The 19,418-nt window shown below is 39.7% G+C and overlaps 1 protein-coding gene across 1 annotated transcript in view; it reads left to right on the plus strand.

The window, feature by feature from the left end:
- LOC121917339 (GREB1-like protein) overlaps positions 1–19,418 on the plus strand; it is a 135,118-nt gene that overhangs the window by 14,047 nt on the left and 101,653 nt on the right. Inside the window, exons 3-4 of the mRNA XM_042443238.1 lie at positions 12,111–12,270; positions 12,398–12,595. Coding sequence (XP_042299172.1) covers positions 12,114–12,270; positions 12,398–12,595 — 355 coding nt within the window. The 5' untranslated portion in view covers positions 12,111–12,113. The remainder of the gene's footprint in view (positions 1–12,110; positions 12,271–12,397; positions 12,596–19,418) is intronic.

Raw genomic sequence — 19,418 nt, forward strand, 5'->3', positions numbered from 1 at the left:
TTGAAATTGTTTGTATGAGAGAGAAAGAGAGACAGAGACTGTGTGTGTGTGAGACAGAGCGAGAGAGCGACAGAGAATGTGTGTGTGTGTGAGAGAGAGAGAGACAGAGACAGTGTGTGTTAGAGAGACAGTGTGTGTGTGTGTGTGTGTGAGAGAGAGAGAGACAGCGTGTGTGTGTGTGTGTGAGAGAGAGAAAGAGAGACAGAGACAGTGTGTGTGAGAGAGAGAGAGAGAGAAAGAGAGACAGAGACGGTGTGTGTGAGAGAGACAGACAGTGTGTGTGTGTGAGAGAAAAAGAGAGACAGAGACGGTGTGTGTGAGAGAGACAGACTGTGTGTGTGAGAGAGAGAGAGAGAGAAAGAGAGACAGAGGCGGTGTGTGAGAGAGAGAGAGACAGAGACAGTGTGTGTGAGAGACAGAGCGAGAGAGTGACAGAGACAGTGTGTGTGTGTGTGAGAGAGACAGACAGACAGTGTATGGGTGTTGTGAGAGCGAGAGACTGTGTGTGGGTGCTTGTCGAGAGAGAGAGAGGTGTGTGTGTGTATTGTGAGAGAGATAGAGATAGAGACTCTTGTTTGTGTGTGTGAGAGGCAAGGAGAGACCGTAGTGTGTGTGTGTGAGACAGAGAGAGACAGAGATAGAGACTGTGTGTGTGTGTGTGTGTGTGAGAGAGAGAGAGAGAGAGATAGACAGGGACAGTGTGTGTGTGTGTGAGAGAGAGAGAGAGAGAGAGAGAGAAAGAGACAGAGACGGTGTGTGAGTGTGTGTGAGAGAGAGACAGATTCTGTGTGTGTGTGTGTATGTGAGAGAGAGAGAGAGACAGTGTGTGTGTGTGAGAGAGAGAGAAACAGAGATGGTGTCTGTGTGTGTGTGTGTGAGAGAGAGAGACAGTGTGTGTGTGTGAGAGAGAGAGACAGAGACAGTGTGTGTGCGCGAGTGAGACAGTGAGACAGAGAGACGGTGTGTGTGTGTGTGTGTGTGAGAGAGAGAGAGATGGAGACAGAGACAGTGTGTGCCTTATTCTGCTGTGGGACATCCAGGTTACAGTTCATATTGGACAACTAACTACTTACCTCCACTGGATGTGCCCACATTCATTGCTATACCTTCTATGCAGTTATAACAGCATTTTTTAGACCACTGAAGAAGACTTGATGTCGAAATGCGTTTGGTCCTATTTCTATTTTTATCGATTTTATACTTGTAATGGGCTTGTACTGTAATCCCTCCCATTTGTCTTTTTGGAGTTGTTGAATACTTTACTTGAACCTGTATTTTGTATGTTAAACATCTCCCTTCACTTTGTTCATTGGTTGGAATTTATAGTTTTTCAGCCTAGTACATATTGGTTTTATTAGCATTTGTTTGTATTGGTTTGAGTACCATTATACTCTATCTTTCGGCTCTGTACACAGATCCTACTATTTCTGCCTGCCTAATTGATTGGCAACATTTTTAACCCTCTTCTTTCTTCTATTTTGTTCTTAATAAAACTGAGCCATCTTTTGAAGCATTTGCTCTTTTTTCCCACTAGACTTTTCTGTTTTGCAACATTTCTTTTTGGTTTAGGGTCACACTTCCATGTTTTTGCAAGGGTGATGTTGGGCCTGAGCAGACAGGCCAAAATAAAGCTGCTTCGGGTCACTTTGGAGGTATGCTGTTTAAATGATGCATGCATCCTAAGAGGCTGGAAGCCATACCAAAGCCATACTCCAGTCTTAAGGACTGGAGCGCAGCTTTGGCGCAACTTCTGTTTTCTTAAGATGTTTGTGTCATTTAAACAGCTTACCTGCAAATTGAGCTGAAGCAGCTTTATTTTGGCCTGTCTGTTCAGGCCCATAGATGCCCTTCCTTACCTGCTCTTTTGAATCATCCAGGACTTGGGCTGCGCAAAACAACGTACCTGTTGCTATAACGGTAGCGTATTCATTACTTGCTCACTCCTTATTCATTTGATCACTCACTAACCAAGGGGCTCATTTGGTTGCCAGGGCAACTACTAGTTCATGGAATTGTGAAGGCAATGGCAGTCCATTTGCAATGACCAATGACTCCTGTACCTTTAATAGTTGGGTAGAAGAGGAAATTTCAGCAGGTGTTGCTTGTCACACTACTGGTTAATAAGCAGCAGCAGCTGCTGAAATTTCCTCTTCTGTGTAATATTTACAGGTGCAGGAGCCCTATCCAGTTATCACTCTGGCAACCTTAGTCCTCAGTCTTTTGGAATCTGTAGGGACAGTTGCAAGAAGCTCTTGTAAAGCTCAATAAATGGACTTCATTGTTTGACAAAATAAGAGTAAGACACAATTAAATGAGGCAATAATAAGAATAATGCTGCTTTAAGTGAATTCTATATGGATGATCATTATTTGCTAAGTAACAACAAAGATATAAAATTTCAGGGTAATGAGTTAACAAAAATTTCCCAGTGGATAAGGGCTGAAGATCCTATAGTTTATCATAGGTAAGAATCAATGTTCCTATCTCTGTGTTGATTACAGGGCAGCATTGCTGAAAGATAATATGGCATTATCATTTATAGTGTGCATTGCAAGGTTCGCCCCTTTCCTTTCCTTTTTCTAAACTTCTTGGACCTTATGGTAGTATGGGATTTTTGTGAGTGCTTAGGAGAGCTGAATAAAAGAAAATGGAGTAGAAAAGTATTGTGGCAATTAAGTTAGGGGTGACTTGGTGTAATGATGAAAGAAGAGAACTTCCCCAGTTAATTGGACTGAATTTTATGAGACTGATTTCATTCCCAACTAGAAATAGACCTTACTGACTTACTGAAAACTAGCTTATGAGAACTGCATGCTTAGGCATGTGTAGTGTGAGAATATTTTTGTAAAGATATTCATGTAATTTATAATTTAAGACTTTAAGACAAGAGTAAGGCAAGGTTGTTCACACAATGCCCAGACCCAATTCAAGGTTTACACCCCTTGTCCTGTATTAAAAAAATATTTTGAATCAAAAGACGGCAATGGCGAGTAGCAACAGGTGGATAGTGGTCCCTTAGCATCCCTGGTGATTTGCTGTGTGGGCTGAAGTCACTGTGGGTTTGTCTGAGGCCATAATGAAGCTGGGCATCTTCAACAGGTAATGAGGGGTGAAATTTGGGGCTCAGAATACTCCAGGGGCAGCCTCAAGTATTCTGGCAAGTTTAGACAAGTCCATGCACACCCGCCATCTGGTTTAATGGTTTATAGTAGCATGCTGGAGTATATATTAGTGATCAAACATGAAGATTTGCTATCCAGGTTGGCCTAGATGTTAATGGCAATGTGTTGACCAATCCTAAACATTTGCATTAATATACTTGACTGTTGTGCTGATTTAGCATCACAGAATAGTTTGTACTGGCACTACAAAAGTACATCCCCTTCTAAGTATTTGTTGGAACAGCAATTCTTAATGCTGGGCTACCAGCCAGTATTTCATTTCATGGAGGTGAAAGAGGAGGAGAGAAAAGGAAAGAGTGATCAAAAACAACAACTGACCTGATCCAGTTCCTCGCTATTGGCATTGTTCTACATGTGACGGATTATAAACAAATACAATTAAATGTGTCACATATAATTTATGCCTAGTTAAAACAGAATGATGAATAATACAGTGGGTCCTTGGTATCCTCTGGGGTTTGGTTCCAGTCCTTCCCCTTGTAGATACCAAAATCCATAGATACTCATCTCACTATATACAGTGGTATAGTAAAATGGAGTCCCTTATATAAAATGGCAAAAACAAAATTTGTTTTTGGGATTAATTCCCCCCCCCCAAGCTGTAGATGGTGAAATCCATCCATGCAGAATCCATGGATATGGAGGGCCAACTGTATGTTGCTATTTATTCTAAGGCTATGTACCTACTCTATATACAAGAGATACATTTAAGCTCCAGGCAGTATATGCTCCCAGTAAGGAAATTTCTTGCAAGTTTATAGCAGTGTATTAGCCAATCTGTTTATGAAAGGAAGATAAAACCGGGGATCTCCAAAGAAAGCTGCATAGGAAACTGCAGACATATCTTAAGATGTTAAATAGATTAATAATTTATTGATAATAATTTTTATCAACAGATCATTTTTCTATGGAGCACATCAAGACATTTCTCCTGTTTTTTCAGTCTCTCTATCAACAATGTATACCATAGTTCATGCTAAATTTGGTTTTCCTTTATAATGAAATCTAAACAGGGGACAATCCATTCAGTTCTCCTACTTTTCTCAAGTAACAAGATTCAGAGGTTCTCCAAGAGTTCATAGTGGACATAGGACATTACAGCAGCTATTATGTATTCCAATAGGTAGAGTCTAATGATGGCCTGTTACAGACAGGCATAAAATATGTCCTGGGGACGTACTAGGGTTAGGGAAAGTGCGTGCCTTATGCACGCACCTAACCCTAGTACGTTCCCAGGACGTACAAAATGGTGGGGCCCTATACACATAGGGGCCGCCATTACGATGTCACGAACGCGCCGCCTCCAAATGGGGTGGCGTGGACGTGACGTCTTTGCGCTGCGCGGGGGCGCATAGAGTGCCCTTTCTGTGGCGCTAGAAGGAGCTCATAAACGGAGCTCCTTCCGCGATTTGCCTCGCTGGTGCAGCCTTTAGATGGCTGCGGCAGCGACGCAAAGGAGAAAGGGGCCGATCAGCCCCTTTCTCCTCCTCACCACCGCCGTTGGGCGTCCTTGGGGCATGAAGCCCCAAGGACGCCCCTTTCCAGGCCGTGGGGAAGCGGCCTTTTGCTGCTTCCCTGTGGCCTGGAAAGCGGTGGATCGGGGCCTCGGAGGCTGCCACTCTGGCAGCTGAGGCCCTGATCCGACGGGGAAAGGAGCGCCTACAGGCCGCCCCAAAGGGGCGGTCTGTAACGCGCCTAAGTTTTCAAACAATAACCATTAAACAATAATCCATTGCCCATTTGACATCATTCTCTCAACTCTTATTACAGAAATGCTCCTGCTTTAATTCTGATTAATTTCCTGTTTCCTTGCGGTGGAAACGGAGGCGCCGGCAGACTGCCCTTTTTGGGCGGTCTGTAAAGCGCCTCAGTAAAATTCATAGTAACAATAGCAATAGCAAGTACATTTTTATTCTGCTTATCAGTGCACTTAAGCACTCCCTAAGCATTCTCTGAAGATGCCAGCCACAGATGCTGGCGAAACGACAGGAACAAACTCTTCTAGAACATAGCCACATAGCTCGAAAAAAACACAAAAAACTCCCTAAGAGGTTTACAACATGTAAGCTAATTGCCCCCAACAAGCTGGGTACTTATTTTAGTGACCTCTGAAGGATGCAAGGCTGAGTTGGCCCTGATCCTCTGGCTGGGATTGAACACACAACCTTGCAGTACTGGCATTTAATCACTGCATCACCAGAGCTCTATTTGTATCTTCTTAAATGGGAGTTCCATTCAGTTCAGTAGGACTTGCTCCCAACTGAATATTAGGGATGGGCAACTGCATTGGGCCACTGGGCAGTTTTTACCCTTTTGGATCATGCTAACACAATCAGACAGACACTCCATCATTTCTGGTCACAACTTTTGCTAATTTCAGATCAGTTTCCCCTCCACCTCTTTCTTTTGAGAATTTTTCATGGGGTTTGGGAAGGGAAACCACCCTAAACAACTGCAGGTACAGTTGTATTGGGGGTATTTTGGCTGAAATTTAGACAAATAAATATAATTAAAAATTGGCATATCTTTAAACAGTGGGAAGTGGGAACAGTGGGGCCATAAAAGTGGGATTTGGGATCAATGACAACCCACATTTTCCCAGTGTGTAAAAGGCACAAAGAACAGAGAAAAAGAAAGAAATGTGCATGATATTGATATTAATGTTTCTATCCCCTCTTGGTTTTTATCCCCTCCTGTTAACAGATGTAATAAGCACATTTCATTTTGTTATCCGAAAAGGCTGCTCTTGCAAATCTGTCATCTTGTGGGCAGATTAAAACCCTTTTATGTCTATATGAAACAGCACATTGCTACAGAATCTGTCAATTTTACTTATGATCAGTGATGTGCTTTTAAAAATATAAGCCAGTCCACTATACACTTTGATAATGGATAAACCATATCAAGATAAAAATGTTTGTAGTGAACTAGTATGCGTTTCACTGTACTTGTCTTCACTGAATGGGTACTTAAGTTATTGTTTATAATGTTTAGAGAATTATGTTCATCACTGACACTACAAATTGTCTGAAGGACACATAATTTTAGAAGACTGAATTTATTCCTAAATTGACTGGGTTCAACTAACAAGAGAAAAATCCTAAAAACAGATGAGAAGCAGTATGAGGATAAAAGGAAATACAAGTAAAGTAGAACAAAATAGGTAAAAAGAAAAAGTTAGTGTGGTTAGTTGTTGCATTAATAGGCTTGATGTACAGAGTGACATATGGTGCAGCTTTTCATAAGGAGCTTGTTAGTTACCATGCTAATCTAAGAGGCTTAAAAAAAACCTTTCAAAGTTCTCAGTAATTTATTCTATTTGCTGGATATTATTATTGACACTGTAGAAAGCATAATGTATTCTTCTGACATCTCTGTTTGGCAACTTCTGAGGAAGTCCATCTCAAAATAATTACCATTTATTTCAGGGGTACTAATTTTGATTGAAATATACTCAAGATCCTGACCTTTATTTCTGATTATGAATTCAATTTTATTTATTATTTTGCATCAGCAACCTCAAGGGTGAATATACATCCAAAATGAAAAGACAAGGTGTTTAAAAAATATACTAAGGGGCTGCGCAGACCATCCCTGAAGGGGTGGCTACCCAGATTGGGGCCGTGGCAACTGCACACCATAGCCCCGATCTGGCCTTTTCCGGGCACAAAAAGGAGTCGTGAAAAGCGGCTCCTTTTTGTGCCCTGGAAACGGGTCAATAGCTGCAACACTGTGGCTTTAAGGTTCTCCTTTGGGGCTGAGTTGTGTAAACGCAGCACCAGAGGAGTGCCATGATATTGTGCATTGTGTGGAGTGGTGCACAATGTCACACTGTTGTTGGGGTGGAGTCGGGGAAGGAGTCGTTGTATGGACAGCATGCCCTGACTCTGCCCCCAAGCCCGCCTTAATGGCCAGTCTGAACAGCCCCTCTGGCTCTTTGTTGGCTTTGGTGCAACTGAATAACAAATTTAGGCGTGATCCAGACAGGTGCTTTTTTGGGCGGTCTGTATCCCGCCTTAGTTCCCTTGAAATTTCTGTCATTTTTTGCCCTTATTATCATTTGCCCATCATTGTTTGGCATGTCCTGAACTTTGAGGGTCCCCCCCATCTTAGTTTTTGTTATTGTGTGCCTCCAAGTCATTCTTTGCTTATAGTGACCCTAAGACGAAGTGATCATGGGTTTTTCTTGGCAAGATTTGTTCAGAGGGGGTTTGCCATTGCCATTCGCAGAGGCTGAGAGAATGTGACTTGCCTAGTGGCTTTCTATAGCTAAGTGGGAATTCAAACCCTGATCTCTAGAGTCCTAGTCCAATGCTATGATGAATGTAGCCAAAGAAAGTAGGGGTAGGAGGAGATATAGGGTGAGATAGGGAAAGGGAAGGCTAGAGAAGATGGGAGGAAACAAATGTAGCCAAGAGAATGGGGAACAGGAAAGAAGAAGGAAGATAAGAGAATGGGAAGGGAGCTAGAGAAGAGCAGGGGGGGGGGGGGGAGAAGACCGGATGTTATGGGTTGGGAATGGGAATATGTGTCTTTTTGTATGTATAATGAATCACACCATTCACTCTGAGGTTCCCCTTCTTGGCCTGAATTGTGTAGAAGAGGATAAGGACCCTGATATCAGTCATGCTTTCATATCAGACCCCTAATTATTTGTATTCTTCCTTTTGAAATTTTGCAATGTAGTTTTTAAAATATTTTTTAAATATTATTTAAAATTAGTTAATTTTAATTTTGGATTCTTATTAGGTGTCAAAACAGCAGTAGAACTGTGGTACCCACCTACTCAATCAGATGTCATGATCTCTACTACACTTGTAACCTCTGGGGGGGGGATCAAATTTTAAATGTTCAGTAGCCACAAAGAATATAAAAACAACAATACTATCCTTAACAATGTTTCAGAAGTTTGGTGCCAAATTTACATTATTGAAGTGTGTTCCTGCATTGACCAGGGGCTTGGACTCAGTGGCTCAAAGGCTTCCAGCTCTATGATTCTGGTCCAAAACACACTGCAGAAATAATCCAGTCCGAGACCGCTTGAACTGCCCTGGCTCAGTGCTAGGCAATTGTAGTTTGTTGTGGCACCAGAGCTCTCTGACATGGACAGCTGAATGTCTTACACAAGGTTTACAGTTACAGTATGCTTCTGAAATATGCATAGTATACATCAATTGATAACACTGAGCCAGGATAGTTAAAGCAGTCTCAAACTGCATTATTTCTGTAGTGTTTTTTGGACCTCTGTGACTCTATGGCGCTTTACAGAATGCCCAAAAGGGTGGTCTGCCGGTGCCGGTGTTTGCTGCGCCAGGGAATCGCAGCGGACAAACTGCATGATTCCCTGGCGCAGCAAAAAGAACCCACAAAAAGAAGGTTCTTTTAGTGGTGCGGTTTTGACGCCGTAAGGCACCAATGGCGCACTTACGGCGTCATTTCCGTGCCGTGATGTGCGGATGCTAAGCATCCGCTATGTCAAAATGGCAGACCCATGTAGAATGGGCGCCGCCATTTTGTATGTGCTCGGCACGTACTAGGGTTAGGGGCGTCCAGAAAGGACGTCCCTTCTTAACCCTAGTAGGTGCCAAGCACATACTTTTTGGCAGTGTGGAACCCGCCAATGTGAAGTTTCTTCAGTGCAAAAGGCAAAGGCTAGCATTAGTCTGATGGGAAGAAAAAATGTCCTACCTGTATAACCTAATATTTTGCATTTTGTTGATATAAATTGGGCTTGCCATGGTAGCTGGGAAGATCAGTTGGACAATCTGCCTGAGGTTTACAGTTGCAGTATGCTTCTGGAATATGCATGGTACAGAATACTTCAATCGATAGCAGAAACAGATGTTTATAAATTATGTTCTCCACTGTTGTTATTAAAGCTTAGTTAGCTTCAGGGTTCTTTTAATGAAAAGAGCTATTATTTATTCCAAGACATACAGTAGATCATACTTCAATCTTTGCAAATCACAAATGCAAATTAAGATGTTATGCAAACTCTGCTCTGTCCTTTGCTGAACTTAAAACACATTGGTAATAAATATCTGGGTGCAAAGTATAAATCCTGAAAAGCAGGTCTTTTATATGCACATACAAGTGTACACACAATACATTATGTGTGTATTTTTGTGTTTTTTAGTATCATAAATTGTTTTTCCTTAAATTTAAGATTAATATTTTTCATAGTTTGAAAAATTAAATTGATAGATTAAAAAAATAATTTTTCCTGGATGTTGCAACCGGCGGCGGCAGCAGAGTGCCGCTTTTCGTCAGTCTGTAACCCGCCTAAAATTCACCTAAACAAGGTGGGTGTTTCAAGAAAGGAAAGAACAGAAATTAGTTCAGTTCATGAGAATTTACAAAATTTGTATTTTCTGAACCGAAACCCAGATTAGAATATATTTAGACCTCCAAATCCATACTTTCCCTAAATTTGTTAGCTAATCCTTTAAACAGATACATATTAAATGCTCTTTAAATAATGTGTACAAAGTGTATATTTTGAAAAATATGCATTAAGTCCTTTAATAGGAAAAAAAAGGAAAATGTGTATGTTTGGGAAAGTGTGCACACAGTGCATACGTCTTTAAAGTGCACACAAAATTGTATGCAGTTTTTACAGTACACACAAAGATATGATCACAGTCTATGGAGCCAAGGAGTTTGTCATCTGAGGCAGAAACAGGGAGGAACAAACTTACCAGTGGGAAAAAAATAAAACCTGAGTGAAATCAAGCTTAATGGAAACAGAAGTAGTGTTTCACAGTGCACAATTAAAATATACTGTATTATGTATTGCTGCAGGATGTAGCTATTGCTACAAACCTGGATGATTTGAAAAGGAGACTAGACAAATTTGTGAAGGATAAAACTATTAATGGCTGCTTGTTAGGATTGTCTCTAGTATCAGAGACAGTTTTCTGGACAACTGAATTTGCTTCATTGTTTTTCCTAATTAAGAAGTGTGGTCTGCAAAGACCAGTGCTAAAACCAATTTTAGATACAGGCACTAGGCTCCCAAATTCAGTTATGTGACATCTTCAGTTTGAATTATTAGGGCTGCATTCACACTTCAAAAATAGCCCAGGTTGATAGCACTTTAATTGCCATGTCTCCATGCTATGGAATTCTTGGATTTGTATGTTGTGGCACCAGAGCCCTCTGATAGAGAAGGCTAAATATCTCACAAAACTGCAGTTTCCAGAATTCCATAGCATTGAGCCACGACAGTCAAAGTCGTGTTAACTTGCATGATTTCTGCAGTGCAGATGCAGCCTAAGTTTCTAACAAGCCCACACTTCTCTGTACCCATCTTACCTTACTTGTATAATTAAAATGCGTGGGTGAAGAGGAGTATGAGTGGGACAAATATCAGAAGGGAAAGGATGGAGAGGGGGACCCTCCTGTTCTCTAGACTAGCTCTGTCCTGTATAATGGTGAGTGCTGGGGTGATGACAGGGGAACTGTATCAGAGTTGCACATGCAGAACTCTTACACTGTGCTGGACCATGTAATATCTCAGCCTCTGTTTGCACTTTCCCAGACACATTATCTGTTTAACCTCCATTTCATTGCCATTTCTGTGGTGCTTCAAGTTTAAGCAGGCTTCCAGTCCAGTCAAAACAGAGTTACTATCAAATTCTCACAAAGTATTAAAGAAAGAAAACAAAAGCATGGAAGTTTCCTAAAATAGATCATTTGTACTATTTAACCTTGAATATCTTCTAGGATCACTGTAGGCACATCTGTGCTTAGGTCCGTCCAGCAATTCACCTACCTGGGAAGCATCATCTCCTCAGATGCCAAGATTGATAAAGAGATCGATCACAGACTGGCAAAGGCATATAGTGCATTCAGAAGGCTTAACAAAAGAGTCTGGAGTAACAAACACTTGAGGCGAAGCACAAAAATCAGTGTGTATAGAGCCATTGTACTGTCTATTCTCCTCTATGGGTCTGAAACATGGGTCACCTATTGCCAACACCTACGACTCCTTGAACACTTTCATCAGCGCTGTTTACGCACAATTCTAAATATACACTGGACTGACTATGTGACGAATGTTGCTGTCCTTGAGCAAGCAGGGAGCACCAGCATTGAGGCCATGCTATTGAGGACGCAGCTGCGCTGGGCAGGATACGTTCTAGGATGAAGGACCATCACCTCCCCAAAATAGTATTCTACGGTGAACTCGCCACAGGTCAGCGTAAGAGGGGCGCCCCAAAGAAAAGATACAAGGACTCCCTGAAACAACATCTCAGGCTTGGCCAAACTGATCACCAACAATGGTTCGCCCTGGTCTCGCATCAGGAAGCATGGAGACGCACTATCCACGATGCTGCAGCCTTTTTCAAAAGCTCACAGCAAACGAGTCTCGAAGAGAAATGACAACGCAGAAAGAACCACAACCCGGAAACATCACCCAAGGAGACTTTACGTTGTGCTTTCTGCAACCGGATCTGTTTGTCCTGGATTGGCCTTTTTAGTCACCAACGCGCTTGTACAAAGCGCGGGATGAGTCCTTCCTGAATCTTCGTTCGTGAAGCAAAGCCAGAGAGAGAGAGAGAGATCTTCTAGGATCTGGCCTGTTGTCTTTGTTAAATTTCTTTCATCCCAGTTGAAATCTGAAATGATTCTTTTTAATTTCATCTTTTAAAAAAGAGACACTAATTTATAAATAGATATATTAGAATACTTTTCAGTGAGAGTAAAGAACTCCATCAGTGAAAACCAGGCAGGAGGACTTAAAAGAATGCTAGAAAAAACATTCCAAGATGTTATTTTTGGTGGCTTCCTTATTACTGCTAATATTTAAACTGTCATGCAAAATGTTTATTAATTCATTGCTCCTTGTTTCACATAGTGAAGGAATGTATGTATTATGTATATTTAACCTGCATCTCTTCTCAATTCTTTACATTTATTTTCCAGATCATGGGGAATTCGTATGCAGGGCAACTGAAATCTGCCCGTTTTGAAGAAGCTCTACACAACTCAATAGAAGCCTCTTTAAGATGTAACACTGTTGTTCCTCGCCCCATCTTCTCTCAGCTTTATCTAGACCCTGACCAGCCACCTATTTCGCCGGAAGGTAACCAAGCAAGTATGACATATTTTAATGGCTCTTATTATGCTAAGTACAATATTTTTTAAAACAACAAGAATTTTTCATGTCTGCTGACATTTACACCCAGCCATGTGGTTTATTTTAAATTCAGATGTGAAGCCAAAAGTAGAGGAACTAGACAAAGAACTGATGCACCGTTACACCCAGAATGGAAGCTTGGATTTTTCCACTAGCCAAACTATTAATGAAATGGATGAAGATGAGGATGAGGAAGATATGTCTGATTCCAATAGTCCACCAATTCCCTATGCACAAAAACCTGCCCCAGAAGGGTCTTGCACTACTGATGGTTAGTTGAATTTTTTTTTTAAATTTAACTTCGTTGGAATATTGTTTTAGCAAAAGCTGCATGTAAAGAAAGCAATTAGAATAATATATAATGTTCATATATAGCCATGTCTTGAATGGTAATTTATGGACCTTTAGAGACTAACATTGCAATACCTATTCAGATACCTATAACATTGCAATCAATATCTATTCAGATGTTAGCCTAAGCCCCACTGTATCCTCACTGGAAGATACTTCAAGCCAAGAGAATTCCTGTTTGTATTGTATAGATTGTACAGACAATTGTGTAGAAGAGGGCAGTTCATCTGATGAAATTCCTTCTTCAACACAGCCATTAAAGTAACAGGAGTCCTCTCCAGTTTTCACTGGGGTAACCGTATATAGCATGACAGGAATGCTACATAATAATTCTGCTAGACTTCAAGGTAACATAAAACTCTTTCTCATTTATTTATCTGGTGTGGGTTTTTTCAGTTTTAGGCTACAGACTGCTTTGCAGTCCTTGTTACTCTTAGAAACTGTTTCCCCTCACTTCTGGAATAAGTGGGGCCCCTTTTAAAGACAAAAATAGTTTTTTAAAAATGCTTTACAGACTGTTGCTTTAGTATGGGGTAAGCAAGCTGCTGAGTTAAGCTGAACCATTCAAGCGTATGTGCTGAAAGAGAAAATGGAAGATGATTAGTGCAGTCCTAGTTATCATTTTGGAGCTTAGTGCCACAGCAAAATTAAAGCAACATTGCTCTGATTTGAAGCAAATTCGGCTGCCCCCTGGTTTTCGCATGGCTTTTGTCCCCAAAATGCCATCTGGGTACAGCCCAGCTCCAGTACTGCTCCTGAACTCACTCAGCAGACATTTTTCAAAGTCCCGATTTTGAAAAATGTCTGCTGAAGGAGTTCAGGAGCAGTACTGGAGCTGGGCTGTACCCAGATGGCAGTTTTGGGGACAAAAGCCCATGCGATAAAACCAGGGGGCAGCCCGAATTTGGCTTCAAATCAGGGCAATGTTGCTTTATTTTTTCTGTGCACTAAGCTCCTTTAAAACAAAAGATGGAAATGTTTAAGCTGCCCCTTGGGTTTAAAACTGGCTTGTCTTCCAGGAGGCAATCAAAAATTCCTACAAGATGTAGAGAGTGTCAAAGCTTCTACAAACAGTTGGATTCAAGTACTGTAGTTGGGAGCTCTTGTTAATGAAGGAAAGAAGGGATTAGTGAAAATACAGAAGAGGCCACATTCATTAATATTATTGATGGTTGAACAGGTTGTTCCACAGAAAGAATACTTGACTCCTATACCCCTACCTGAGAATATGTCTTCTCCCCAGTGATCCTGATCAGGATGATTGATTTGCTGTATCCATTAGCAGCATGAAACAGTGATTCAGCAGCTGTGGGGAAGGAAGAGACTTTAGTCTCTCAGCAGTGGTCTTCTCGTTTTTCTTGATATGCCATAGGAAGTGTGATTTTGAATTTTTTCTACAATAGATTCTAAGCATTTTGTGGAAGATGAACACATGATAAAATAATTTTGTTACTGAATACTATTTTTGTTGTTTGTGTGTGTTTTTTACTCATTGTGACTTACAGCCATCATGTTTTTCTTGGCAAGATTTGTTCAGAGGAGGCTTACTATTACGTCCTGAGGCTGAAAGCATGCGCCTTCCCAAGGTCATCCAATGGGTTTCATGGATGAGTTGGGAGTCAACACTCAAACACTTTACCATGCTGCTCTCTCTAAATTCTAGTACGTTTCAAAAAAGCTGTCAGACGGATCTCTTCCGGCAAGCCTTCCCAGAATAGTTCAGTTTAATTTCTGTACTCTCCCTACTTTATGTAACCATGCCTCTACTAGAAAATTGCTGTCATTTTAACAGATTGAATTTTTAAACTGTATTGTATTTAATCCTTTTTAAAGGGGGGTCACCTTTATTTTTGATAGTTATGTCTTTTCCAATATATTCTAGTCATGAAGCTGCCTTGATTGCTGCAGCAGAAAGACAGGGTATAAAATAAAGTTTACTGTATTTATTTATTTATTATGTTGCTAATTCTTGTCCTCCCCCCCCACAAGAACTCCTCAGTTTAGCTTGTTCCTCAGATGGAAAATGTTACCTTTTGCTAACTAGATTAGGAACTAAAATGTAAAAACTCTTGGATGCTTCATTATGAAGTGGTAGTAAAGTTTATTCTGAGATTTTCAGTAACAAAAATTCTTTACATCCACAATTGGAATGCTTTGTAGGATTAATAGAATATATTGAGTGTTTAATGGAATATATCAAGAGTTCTCAATATAAGTATAAAATTGTTTATGAAAAGAATACATGCAGGCAACTATTTTTTATTATGCTGTGCTCCTGTTTGTGAGACTTCATTGGTGTTGTAGTACAAGTCAAATTTGCACATTTTTATAATCACGCACCATTTGTTCAGTTTCCCATGACCCTTGTGGCTGTCAGTGACTGGTGTCTTTAAAAAGGCACTCAGGATATTTATGAAACACAAATAATGATACTCATGTTGTCTGGTTGTAAACTGTTCTTTTTTTCTGCACTGCAAGAAATCAGACCTCAATTTCAGAGGCAATTAGATAGGCAGATAGTTAATACCTGATCAGCTGCTGTGAAGATACAAATAGAAGGGACTGTGAACTGCAATTCTTATGTAAATCTTAATAGGTAATCCCTTATGCAGATTCCTTATCTTAAAGCAGCACAATACCAGGTCTGTACCCCACAGAGGGGATGTTAATTGTTGCTGCTAAGATACAGTGAGTGAGAAGGGAGAGAAAGACAATCTTTGCTTTACACAGCAATCTTTGCTTTTGTTTGTATTTTCACAGCTGTGCTGGCTAAATTTGTTCCTTTTTAGCTGGTCTGTTCTTTTGTTTTCAGATGGGAGATAAGTATAGCATAAAAATAGATTTGGTTGTCTGTAAAAATCCCAATTTCTTGGGCAGACAGAAATATTTTTCTGGTTAATTATTTATTAATGTTTTTATCACTTTGCAAGTCACTGGATAAATTCATTCAAAATTAGCGTGTGTCCCTATAGCAGTTTTATATGTGGAATCCACCACCACTTTGTTTAATAATACTATACTGAACTTTAAACTCTTTCACCTGAAAATGTAGCAGTCATTTTAGCAAACATTGTGTGCAGCTGAGTCTGTATAAAATCATTTTTACAGTTTCCTTGAAGCAAAGAGGATATATCAATATAATTGATTTGGCCCCTTGAAACATGTGAAAGTTACTATTTCACTGTGTTATCATCTCCAAAAATATTTGTTCCTTAGGTATTTATGAAATATGTGGGACAAATCAAGCACTTTGAACAGTGGCGTCTACTGCTTCTGATACTAATTAATAATAGTAGTAATAGCAATAATGGGAAATTTTGTTTGTGTGTATACATACACACATACACGGACGCATGTGTATGGGGCCAGTGAACGAGTGATAAATTTGTATGTCTCTTGTGAATATGAGTGTTTTGCCAGCAGCTACTTAGATTGGATAAAAGGTAGGAAACACTGGCTTTAGATTTTACTGATACCAACACAGAGAAATTTAATATCTCTAAATACATAAGACTTGAACTGATCCCAACATGTCAAATGTTAAATGCAGAACTTGAAAATGTTCTGATTACAATAGTTTAAAATACAAAAAGCAAAGGAAGCTACGCTGCTCATTCCACAAGGCAAGAAAATCCTTAGTCTGCCAATATTTTTAATAGGACCAATGCTTTTATTTTGTGTTACCTAATTAAGGACTTTGATATAATTTAAGGAGACTTTTGTTAAAACTGGGGGGTGGGGGATGTTGATTCAGTGTTGAAAACCAGCAGGCACTTAAACCCCAAATCATGATTTGTCCCGTCAAAGCAAAGGGAATATAGGCTAATGAATGGCTCCTGCAAGCTCTATTTGCATTTCTTTGGAAGAAAATGCAAGATATTTTACTTCAGAGAAGCAGGTTTGCATCCCTTAATTATCTCTTGCTTTGAGCTAAGAATAAAATCCCTGGTCCAAGATGCTTAACTGTCTTTGCTGAGACAATAGTGGAAGTGCAAACAAACTCTGTTGCCTTCCTCAGGAAAATAACACTGTGGTCCACATTAAAACAACAGCAGCTAATGGCTAATGTTGACTAAAATGACTAGGCTGCCAAACTGGGGAACTTGTTCAATATTTAACTCTAAAGAATCTAATTAAATTATGTGCCTTTGATGTTCCCAAAGTTTAAGGGGAAGTCCAAAGTCCAGGTTTAAGTTTCAGCTGTAGGAGATAAGTAAAATAAATTAAGAATAATAAAATAAGTTAAACAATAAAAATTAAAGAAGCAATATGAACATATATAGGCTACTCTTGGAGCTTTTTTTATAAGTAGAAAACAAATGAATATGATGCATTAAAAATTGTCAACATTTTTCTTCTTTCAATTTCTCCCTCCTTTGTCTAAAAAAAATGGCCATTAGAAAGGTAACATTTTAAAATTGTTGTGACATAGTTGAATAATTCATGTAACTGTTCCCAAAATATTGCCTCTACTGTGCTTTTCAATCATATGCCATTCCCTAGGATATTGCTTGCCCTGTAGAGGATATCCGTCATATAACTTACTAGCTTCTCCTGTCAGTGAAGTATTTAATGCACTGCTGGATAATGGAGAAGTTGAGATGAACCTTCCATGCCTTATGGCAATAAGACATAAAGTTGTTTTTCAGTTAGTACCCTCTGTAACAACAATAGCAGCAATAAATACTAACAATACATTGGTGATAAGTCTCATTAGAAAGAGCTCATATTTTTCAGAGATAGTGACAACTGAAAATAGATAAGAGGGAGAGGAAAAATAAAGGCATCTTGAATCTCAGCTTTGGGGAAAAGGTGGAGTATAAATAAAATTGTGGAGAATGAATGTTAAAGAAATTAACATGTACAAAAATGGGAATTTGAATGTGCCTTCCTTTAAAAGAAGTGTTTATGTGTGTGCGTGTGCACCTTCAATTTGCCTATGGTGACCCCATGAATTTCATAGGGTTCTATTAGGCAAGGAGGACTCAGAGGTGGTTTGGCCACTTCTTTCCTTTAAAATATAGCCTACAGCACCTGGTATTTGTTAGCAGTCTCCCATCCAAGTACTAACCAAAACTGACCCTACTTAGCTTCCAAGAGCAGACAGGATCTAGTGCCTTTAAGCTATTTAGGTTTCTAAAAGGAAATGCTTTTAAAAATAATTATGCTTGAACATAACCCCTTAATACTGAAAAAAAAAATTCAGTTAGGAGCAGTGCTTACAGACCACACTTATTTTCATTCAGCATGCATGCACACATATATTCTCAGAGTTGTATTTTTGTAAGATAACTATATAATATATACCGTACCTCACCTGTATAATATTTGTTCAAGCATATTTATTTTTAAAAGCATTTCCTTTTAGAAACCTAAATAGCTTAAAGGCACTAGATCCTGTTGAATGGTGCTGGGAAGAAGGTGGGCATTGATCAACTAGCCCAGTGATAATATGGTGGCAGAGATTTACAGACCAGGTTTTTTTAACAGTGCATAAATGCCCACCTTTTCGAACTTGGCCCATGTGTAGAGGCATAGAGGCAGTCTTCTGTTTGCAGGGCTAGCCAGACTACTTTCAAAACAAGGAATAATAAGAAGCAAGAACAGGGGTCTTGAAGTTGCCCATCAGTAGTTAACACCTGGATGGTAAACTGCAGGCAGCACTATAGTGAACTGTATTGTTTTTCTATTTAAATTGTAGCAATTATTTGCATTTGTACATATAAATAAGTACATACAAACTTCATGCAAATCTCTAACCTCTTTTGTCATCTTCTGCTGTGGGGGAGGTGATGCATTTTCTCTTTTTTGGAAAAAGCATAAATGCCCTATGATGTTTTCAGCCTTCCATTTTTGTGTTAATGTAAGCTTGTCATAGACAAGTTAAGACAGTGTTTAGAATGGACTTAGACTGGATTGCTTTGTAAAAGCCAAATGTAATATAATTTTGAACCTAAAAGAATTAATGGTCCTTCTGACAAGCCCCCTCCTCACAAATGCGGTAGAATAATGATGACAGCAGGATCTCCATGCTGTTTTGTTATCACTTGCGGTATTTGCTTCTCTTACCTGTCATCTCTGGGTGCCTCTGGCCATGGCTCTGCTCTTTTATGTACCATGGCAGTAATCCTTACTGGTTCCCAATGGTGTAAAGCTTGATTTGAGAAATCCCCAATCTGAATAAAGAGGACAGAAATTACGTGTCCCACATTGGAACAGCTGTCAATGACTATATTGCATGTTTGGCCATCTCATTTTTTTAATTATATAAATATCCTGGCACATCAGAGGTCTTTCAAGGGAATGTTCACACCACAAAAACATACAATAAATAAAAATAATAACAAATATTAGTATTAGGAGAGTTAATGTTCAATATGGCCCACTAAACTGATGAACAGTTTTCTGATATGTGATAGAAAAGTGAATGTTTTCAACATTTTCAAGAGCTTTTTCCAAATTCAACAGAAATCTTTCAGTGATCAAAAAGATGATGCTATTTTTATGTTAAAGGATACAATGTATACTCATCTTTATCATTCTTATAAATAAAATGGATATCACATGTCTGGGATATACGAGATGCCAACATGACCCAGAGTAGGACTGCTTTCCTGTATAACCTGACCTATGGAAAACAGACTCCTGGCTCCCTCCCCCACTATAAATTTAAATAAATAGCAGGACCAGGGACTTTAAATATGTGCTACTCCTCTCCTGCCATTCTTCTGATGCCGCATTGA

This window comes from Sceloporus undulatus, unplaced genomic scaffold, assembly GCF_019175285.1.
Source record: "Sceloporus undulatus isolate JIND9_A2432 ecotype Alabama unplaced genomic scaffold, SceUnd_v1.1 scaffold_15, whole genome shotgun sequence".
NCBI lineage: Eukaryota > Metazoa > Chordata > Lepidosauria > Squamata > Phrynosomatidae > Sceloporus > Sceloporus undulatus.